The sequence below is a fragment of the Alexandromys fortis genome, unplaced genomic scaffold (assembly GCF_014885135.2).
Source record: "Alexandromys fortis isolate MF-2015 unplaced genomic scaffold, M_Fortis_MF-2015_v1.1 scaffold_924, whole genome shotgun sequence".
NCBI classification, from domain to species: Eukaryota; Metazoa; Chordata; class Mammalia; order Rodentia; family Cricetidae; genus Alexandromys; species Alexandromys fortis.
The window spans coordinates 1-9,051 of record NW_026068790.1 but is presented as its reverse complement, the minus strand read 5'-3'; the positions used below and the strand labels follow the sequence as shown (position 1 = coordinate 9,051).

Genomic DNA, 9,051 nt, shown 5'->3' with positions numbered 1-9,051 from the left:
TCCAGCTCCTTGGAGAAACGGTTTACTAGGTTCCCACTGGGTGTGCGCTCAAAGAAGCTCATGGGCGAGCGCAGGACATTACGCAGCAGGTCCAGGTGGAGATGGCGGGAAGCAAAGATGCCCCCAATGGACACAGCCATGGAGTAGCCAAATACTGAGACACCTGGGATGGCAACAGAGATGTGAGCGTAAGATACAGAAGTGTGGTCTGCTGGCCGGCACTGGGTCCCTCAACAACCAGCCCTCACTGTGTACTACACACTGGGATTGAGTTTCTGAAGAAATGAATTTTCTTTTAACTTCAATGAACTAAAATTCAAATCACCTCCCATGATTGGAGGCTACTGTGCCAGACAGCACAGCTCTTGTAGCAGATACTGATTCTGTGTGAACCCACGGAAACATCTTCTCTGTTCTTTGCTCTCTCTAAAATCTAATATGAAGGCTGCTGCAGTCTCTGGCTCTATGGCAGGCAGAAGTAGGCTATACATGGAGAAACTCAAGGCATCCTACACCTGATCATCTGACAGCTTGTTCCAAAACCACCTCAGAGGTCAAGAGACATCTGTGGCTCCTCCAAACACCCCCTGGGCCACAGATTTCTTTTGGGGACTTATATATGAGGATCATTCACCAAGAACAGGGGAAGGCAAACTGAAGTTGGCGCTGCCAACCCTGTTCAGCTGGGGGCCTCTCATGTCAATCAATGTGAGTCACCTCACCTGTATAATAGGGACAGTGACACTCAAAACCACAACCAGTACTAAGTGCCTTCCTGGCAGCATGCCTGGACGCAGGAAAGCTCTCACACAAAAAAGACTCACTTAACCACCCACATGAGTGCATCAGGGACACGGAAAGGGCATGTGTGTACAAAGCAGTTTTATGAGCATCTAGATCACATCTAGATCACACACTGCCTGGCACAGCTTCAGAGTGAACTCCAGAGCTAGGCTGCTTCATTTGATGCCAACTCAGCCAGCAATCAGCTTCTTGAGCTGACTGGGGCGGGGAAGGGGTGGGCATGAATTCAGCAAGCATTCAGAGTTCACCATGTGGCAGATTTTGTCCATGTACGTCTGGCTCAGTTAGTGGTTGTAAATTCCATGAGGTCTTGGGGTCTCAGTTAGGAAAGGACACATGAAGTAAGCACAGCCATACCTTGTAAGATGCCCAAGGCCCCATAGACACTCAGTCGGTACGTCCTGTGCTCCTGAGTCCCATTGATAGTAGGGTGGTCATCTGTCCAGAGGCTCAGCCAATAATTGGAGGCCAGTGCAGACACATGGTTGCATAGGAAGAGGAAGATACTCAAGAAGGAGATGAAGAGGCCAATGGCCTTCATGTAGTCCCAGTACACTGACAGCTGCACCTAGGACCCGTAGAGTGCCAGCATGAGGTAAGCAGCTCCTGTGTGATCTTAAGCCCAGCCCACCCTCCTGGGTCTAGACCCTTGATACCCTGCTGCCCCATTAATGATGTCAGGCAGGAGTAGCAAAGCCAGACTTCCTGCCTCCCACAAGAGCTTCCAGCAAGCACTCGGACAGCCTAATGCTCCATCATTACCCACAGAAACACATAAACAGAGAAGAGTCATAAGAGGCACAGAATGCCATTCAAGTGCCCAGGTGGGTAGGTACCAGGGGAGGTTCTCCCTGAGGAAGTGAGGTTGAAGAGTTTACCAGCTACGCGAATGGAAACCAGGAAGGGGAGGGGATGACCCACAGGTGTAAGGCCCTGATATATGAGGGAGCTCAACACATTTGGAGAAGTGATGAGAAGATGGAGAAATGGTTGCAGCCAGGCATGGCTGTAGCCTGGGAGGTCCCATTCAATGCTCCAGGCTGCTCATGGCCAAGCAGTAATAAGCACAGGCAGAGACTAGAGTACCAACATGGAGTCAGTAGCTCAGATCCAAACTCCAGGAAAAGTCACTTAACCTCTCTGGTTTTGACATAGAACCTAAACATAGAGCCCTGGCAGACTTGCCATCCGATAAATACACACATTCCCATATGCCAAGCAAAGCACTCTGCACTGTGCCTCACTCACCTGCCCTGTCTGCGCTTTGTCTGCTTCCATCAGCTTCCATGTCTCCTCCTTGACTCCAGCCTTCTGCAGTTCGGCTGTGCTGCTGTGCTGCTGACCAGCATCCCCACTGTGGGAAGAAGAGCCACTGAGATGCCTGTTGTCAAGGAGGGTAGGATGCCAAAGCCTTGGGGAGTGCCAGCACACACATGAACACACATATACACTTGGGCCCTGTGGCACTCCCCAGAAGAATGTGTTTCCATGCGAAGAGATGTATATGTCAGGAATGGGGACTACTAAGGTACCTATGAAGAGCAATGGACAGAAGGTGTGAGGAACAATCTTTCGTGTACAGAAATGACCTGGGAGTGGAGGTGTAGCTCAGTTGGTAGAATGAAGCTCTGGGTTCCATCTAAAGCACAGCATAAACTAAGCTGTGATCCCATCAAAGAGGTAGAAACGTGAGGACCAGACATTCAAGGTTATCCTTAGTTATCTGTTCAGTCCAAGGCCAGCCTGGGATTCACAAGCCTGCTGTTGTGGAATATGAATTGAAGATGTGCTACATTTTCTATGCTGTGGAACATTTGTTTAACTTTGTGAAGCTATGTTACTTTGCCTGTCTAAACACCTGACTGGTATAACAAAGAGCTAAACAGCCAATAGTTGGGCAGGAGAAAGAATAGGCAGAGCCAGCAGGCAGAGAGAATAAACATAAGAAATCTGGGAAGATCAGAGAACATTAAAAAGGAGGAGAGGAGGATGCCAGGGTACCAGTCACCCAAACACCCACCTAGACATGGAATAAGAGAGAAATAAAAGATATACAGAAATAGAGAAAGGTAAAAGCCTAGACACAAAAGGTAGATGAGATAATTTAAGAAAAGCTGGCTAGAAACAAGCAAAGGCTGAGCATTCTTAAGAAAGAATAATCATCTGTATTTATTTGAGTTGGGTGGTGGGACCCCAAAGAGTAAAGAGCACTGGTTCAAATCTGAGCTGGGTATCTCTAGAGCTGCCCAGCTGGTGAGTCTCCATCTGCTTGCTGTGAGATGGGAGCAGGCCAGCAGTGAATTGGAAACCAGTAGACTTCAGGCCAACAATGTGTCCAGCTCCCAGACCACTGTGACTGTCCGTGAACATATACTGGCTCACAAAGCCCAACATGCCAGGTACCCAAGGAAAGACATAGATCAGTTTCAGAAGTAGGAACAAACAAATGAAAGGCAGGCCTGTGTGAATTATAGGTCAGTGCTGGCTCCTTCCTGAGAAGGTTCTTGAAGGATGGAGATCAGGCAGGATGCGCACGTCTTCCAAATCCCTGAGACTGTGGTGGATGGAGTGGAGGTGCTACCTGTCTCGTCTGAGTTCCCACAGGCAGAGATACAGGGCCAGAAGCAACGCAGGGTCAGACACCCTCCCCGTGCTTACCTCTGAGAGTGTTTCCCCACTGGCACCAGCATCCCATTCTCCACTGGCTTTGACTCCTTCCCTGAACCACTGACACCTGGCAAAGACAGGAAGAGGGGAGAATGTGGCATCAGCACTGGGTATGGCCAAACAAAAGACCAGGAACCCAGTCACTTCCAGAGTAGACAACAGTGACTTTGGCTGCCAGGGAGTTTGAGAAGACAGAACCACATTGATACAAGCTCCATCCACAGCTCAGTCCCTCAGGGAGGTATAGGGGTAAATGTCACCAGGAGCCACTTACCATTTACCCAGGATAAATGGGTAAAAGGAAGTCTTGGGGAGATGCTCGAACCAAGGTAAGGAGGGGAGACAGGGCCAAGTGTGCTAGACTCTAAGCACCCAGTAGGGGGAGTCATTTAACAAGAAATTCACACCCATCTGCTGGGATTAGTACTGTATCTTTTCTTTCAGACCACTAGAGGGCAGAACGAAAATAAACAGCCAACAAGCAGAAGCAACCTGTCCCCAGGCCCATGAGTGAGTAGACTCTAAGTCTAAAATACACTGTAGCACAATGAAGAATTATGCAGTCATGGAAGGAAGTGTGGCTGCAGTGCAGACAAGCCTTGAGAATACGAAACTCAAAGAAGCCAGAAAATACCATGTATTGCTGACATGGGTAGTTCAGAGTGGACAGTCCACAGAGAAGGAATACAGGAGCAGTGTGTATATGGGCTTGTGAATGGGTCTGGGGTTTCCTTTGGGGAGACAAGAATGTCCTAAAGTTAATTATGGTGGCTACAGTACATTAACAAATACCAGTTGACACAAACCAACAGACATATGGTTCGTATTTGAATTATCGCCCAATAAAGGTTTTTGATTTTCTGTCTCAAACTCCCAGTGATCCACCTGCCTGAGCCTCCCAAGTGCTGAGATTACAGGTGTGCATTACCACACTTAACATCTTAATATAACATTTATTAAAAACTATTATGATATGGTGTGCATGGTAGAACATGCCGTTAATCCCAGCACCAAGAAAATGGATCTTTTGTGAGTTCAAGACCTACCTAATCTACACAGAGAGTTCCAAGTCATCCAGGACTGCATAGTGAGACCTGTCTCAACCTCCGTTGACACCCTAATGGTGAGGGCCTCACTCCTCCCACATGAGAGACCAGATGTGAGTCGCCCTTAGACCAGACTTCTCTTCTCTGACATTCAAGGATTTGAGGGTTTCCCTGCTTGGCCAGGAGAGGTGACTCAGCGGTTAAGAGCACTGACTGACTGGGTTTGATTCTCAGCACCCACACGGTGGCTCACGATTGTCTTTAACTCCAGTTCCAGAGGATCTGACTACTTCTCTGGTCTCCTGCACACCATACTCATATTTACACTCAAGTTCACATATACATATACACTTAAAACAAAAATGAAAAATAATAGAGTTCCCCACTAAATTTAGACTAAAATTCAAAACTACTCCTTCAAGGCCCTCCTTGAAGGGTGAGCAGCTCACTGCCTCACTTCCTATCTCTTACCCCGATTCCCTTGCCTAACCTGATCTGTCCTCAATAGCCTCGTCCTGAGGCCTTTGCACATGTCTAGATAGTCTCTGGGTTGGCTCCTCCCCATGTCTATCAGTGGCTCGGAGAGGCTCCCAGAGCCTATGCTGAATCCTGACTGCATAAATATGGGTTCACTAAGAGAGGGATTTTCATATTATCTTGTCCCCAAACCTGAACTGTGTATGGTCCTCCTCTCCCCCCTAAGTTCCATGTGAAGCCCTCACCCCCAACCTCAGACTGTGACAATGTCTGAGGTGAGTCACCCTGCAATCAGGTGGCCCAACCTCCACTTTACCGCTTCCTTTACAAAGACCTGACTGTGAAGCACACATGGCGGTGCATGCCTGGAGTCCCAGCACTTTGCGAGAGGAACCCTGTCGGTGAAGGACGTGAATATGAAGAAAGGGACCTGAGCACAGCACAGCCCCACACTGTACAGCCAACTTCCAGACTCAAAGCTCTGACACAGGAATTGCTTTCAGGGGAAGGAGTGTAGTATGGGCCTGCACTGGGTGGTTTTGGGGTCAACTTGACACAAGTTGGAGTCCTCAGAGGAGCGAGCCTCAGTTGAGAAAATGCTTCAACAAGATCTAGCTGTAAAGCATTTTCTCAGTCAGTGAGAAAGCGGGGAGGCCCCAGCCCATGGTGGGTGGTGCCATCCCTGGGCTGCTGGTCCTCGGTACTTTTTAAGAAGGTGGGCTGAGCAAGCCAGGGAAAGCAAGGTAGGAAGCAGCTCCCCTCCACAGCCTCTGCATCAGCTCCTGTCTCTGAGAGCCTGCCCAGTCTGGGTCCCTGTCCTGACTTCCTTCAGTGATGAACAGCAATGCTGAAGAGCTTTTTGGTCATGGTGTCTCATCATAGCAATAGAAACCCTAACTAACACAGGACCTGAGAAAGCAAAAGCACTTCACATACAGTAGGTGCTCCATAAATGCTCAAATGGCCAGGTAAATGGACAGCAAAAACATTTTTCTTAGTGACACCAAGGTTTCAGGCCAGCCCTTAGGATTGTAGGCTACCACCTGCAAGTTTCCCATTCATTGGCTCTGATGAGAGTTTTACCCCTGGGAAACTATGCAATGGGAGTTCCAAAGATCTATCTGGGATGTATAGGATAGCATGCATGTCCCAGAGAGGATCTGGCTAGATGGGGGATCGTCAAACAAGTTTCAGACATTTTACAATAGCTGTAACCAAAGCAGTTCATAGGGGTGTCCCTGTAGGCTGTAGAGCAGGCATTAGCTGGCATCATCTCTGTCAACTGCGGCCACTGCTCCCCAGATGCAGCTAACCAGAGGGTCCTCTGAGAGCCTGTGTGATTAATAGAATAAGAGGCTACCTGAGAAGGCTGCAGATGGTCCCCAATTTGCTAGTCACTGAGGCTGCTGGAGTCTAGCACCTGCTTCCTAAGTCCCCCAGCAACCAAGTCTGCAGGGGCAGATTCAACTGGCACATAAACCTTGTGCCAACAGCACAGGCCCAGGACAACAGGTGGGGAGCTATAACAGTCAGGTCTGCGGTGTCATGTGCCAGGGGAAAAAATACAGCTACAGTTATTAAGCACGCAGGACGTCCCATATACCCAAGACCACACGAATCACCAGCACATGCCAGGCTGGCCCTGCATTGCTCTTTGGAGGTGGCAGTGACAGAGACACAGCTAGGAGGGTCTTAAGGAGGGGCCCTGAGCCACAAAGTTCTGAGGAACATGGCCACTATGCGTGTTCACACTCTATGAGCCTCATGCTTTTCTGGGCTACATCATGGCTGTCACTGGTACTCAGGCCCCTGGGAACAGAGAAAACTATAATTATTATTGTCCCCATTTTATTTATTTATTTTAAAGATTTATTTATTTATTATGTAGACAGCATTCCTTCCATGTATGACCGCAGGATTCCAGATCTCATTACAGATGGCTGTGAGTCACCATGTGGTTGCTGGGAATTGAACTCAGGACCTCTGGAAGAGCAGTCAGTGCTCTTAACCACTGAGCCATCTTCCAGCCCTATTGTCCCCATCTTAGCCATTGAGGAGCCTAAAGTCCAGAGGAGAAAGTATTTTACAGGAAGGACAGAGACTAATCTTGAGTTCACAAAGCCAAAGCCCAACCCTGTGTACCTGGGTGTCAAGCGCTGAGAACCCTTTCTACCTGACCTGCAAGGTTAAGCAGGTTTATCTATTTGTTGGTCTCCCAAAGCCCAATCAATGTGCTTGTCACCCAATACTCTCATGAACTGCACCCCCAGGGCACAGATAAACCCTCCCATAAGCAGCTATGATGATCAGAGTCAGTTCCTGAAAGTCCCCCTGCCATCCTTACGGTCATCCTCTGAGGCCAGGTCCTGCTCAGCACTGGCATAGGTGCGCAGGAACTCGGCGAAGGCCCCATCCCGGTCTAGCAGCTCCTGGTAGGAACCCATCTCTGATATCTTGCCGCCACTCATAACAATGATGACATCCACTTGGGGCAGGGAGCTGATGCCATGGGTGACCAGAATCCGTGTCTATGAGCAAAGCAGAGACCTGACCCCATCAGCACCATGAAGGAAACTGTCACAGCCCTGTAGAGACTAGAGGTAGCTTGGATCTTGGGACCCGGTGGCATTGCTCAGGTCCAATAGTTTTGGGGACACACACACACCACACATACACAATATCTCTCTCTCTCTCCTTCTCTTCCTCCCTTCCTCCCTCCCTCTCACTGTCTCTCTGTCTCTCTGTCTCTCTGTCTCTTTCTGGAGGGCGCACCCTGTGTCAGGCAGAAGCAGCAGGGGACAAAGCCAGCAGAGCCCTTCTTGGACTCCAGAGAAGGAGACAAAATGAACCAGAGGCTAGAACCAGTGCTGGAGGAGGCAGTGTGAAGAGAAGGGTAATTCAGAGAGTTGGGAAGAACCATTTGAATAGGAAACTCTAAGAGGGAGGCAAACACCACCCAAGAGTGTAGATGAAGGAACTGTGAGTTAACCACACAAATCTGCATTTGACAGTCCCACTGTGTTTGCAGTGCTAAGAACTAAATTCAAGTCCTGTGCACTTGAAGCAGGCACTCTACCACTGGGCTTCAACTCCAGCCCTTGTCTATGTAGGCCAGGTTATTCCAACCCTCTAATCTCAGCCTCCCCAGTGCTGAGCTAACAGATGTACTCCACCATGCCTGACTCTGATGTTTGTGTTTTGCACAATAACTTTCACTATCTTTCCACTCAAACAAACCCACCACAAAACCTGTCTATGCTGCGCAGTTCTGCCTGTGCTGGCATGCTGAACAAATACATGTGTACAGACTGTCAACAGATGATAGTCTCTTCTTCAAGAGCCAGGTGGCAACTGCCATTCTTTAGAAGTTGATATGCACAGCATACCATCTTTAAGGGAAAGGGTAGGAATATCTGCTTTGGTTTTGCTGTTTTTCCTCAAATCTCAGCATTTATTAAACAGAAAAAGGGGAAATGATGGAGGTGGGTCTTGTATTTATCTGTTGCTTTCACTGGTTAATTAATAAAGAAAACTGCTTGGCCCTAAATTGACAGAAAATTAGGTAGGCGGAGTAGACAGAACAGAATGCTGGGAGAAAGAAGCCGAGTCAGGCAGTCGCCATGATTCACCCACCCTACACAGCTGCAGGTTAAGTTCTTCCCTGGTAAGCCACCTCGTGGGCTACATAGATTATTAGAAATGGGTTACATCAATATGTAAGAGCTAGCCAATAAGAGGTTGAAACTAATGGGACAAGCAGTGTTTAAAAGAACACAGTTTCCTTGTAATTATTTCGGGTAAAGCTAGCCAGGTGGCAGGAAGCAGCCAGCTGCTCCTATTACAACAATTCCTTCCTACACACATTGCTACTTTATAATCAGGAAGAACCAGTATGTTCCTCCATCATTCTAAAAAAAAAAAAATCAAAACAAAACCCAGGATTACAGCCTCTGTATCCTCTCTGGCTAAGGCTGGCTGAGTCACCTTCCTGCCCCAAGCTCCACCCTCAGCCTCAGCCCTGCTTGCCTCGGGGAAGGAATGCCAGCTTTACTGGAGG

The 9,051-nt window shown here is 48.5% G+C and overlaps 1 protein-coding gene across 1 annotated transcript; it reads right to left on the bottom strand.

Annotated features, from left to right (window-relative positions):
* Positions 1 to 6: 6 nt before the first annotated feature.
* On the bottom strand, positions 7 to 8,411 carry LOC126496046 (multidrug resistance-associated protein 1-like; the record flags this gene model as incomplete). Its single annotated transcript, XM_050133625.1, has 5 exons — positions 7,339 to 8,411; positions 3,463 to 3,538; positions 2,053 to 2,158; positions 1,162 to 1,372; positions 7 to 163 (listed from the first exon to the last, which is right to left on the bottom strand). Coding segments are annotated over exons 1-5 (674 nt in total), but the record flags the coding sequence as incomplete, so codon positions are not given.
* Positions 8,412 to 9,051: the final 640 nt, after the last annotated feature.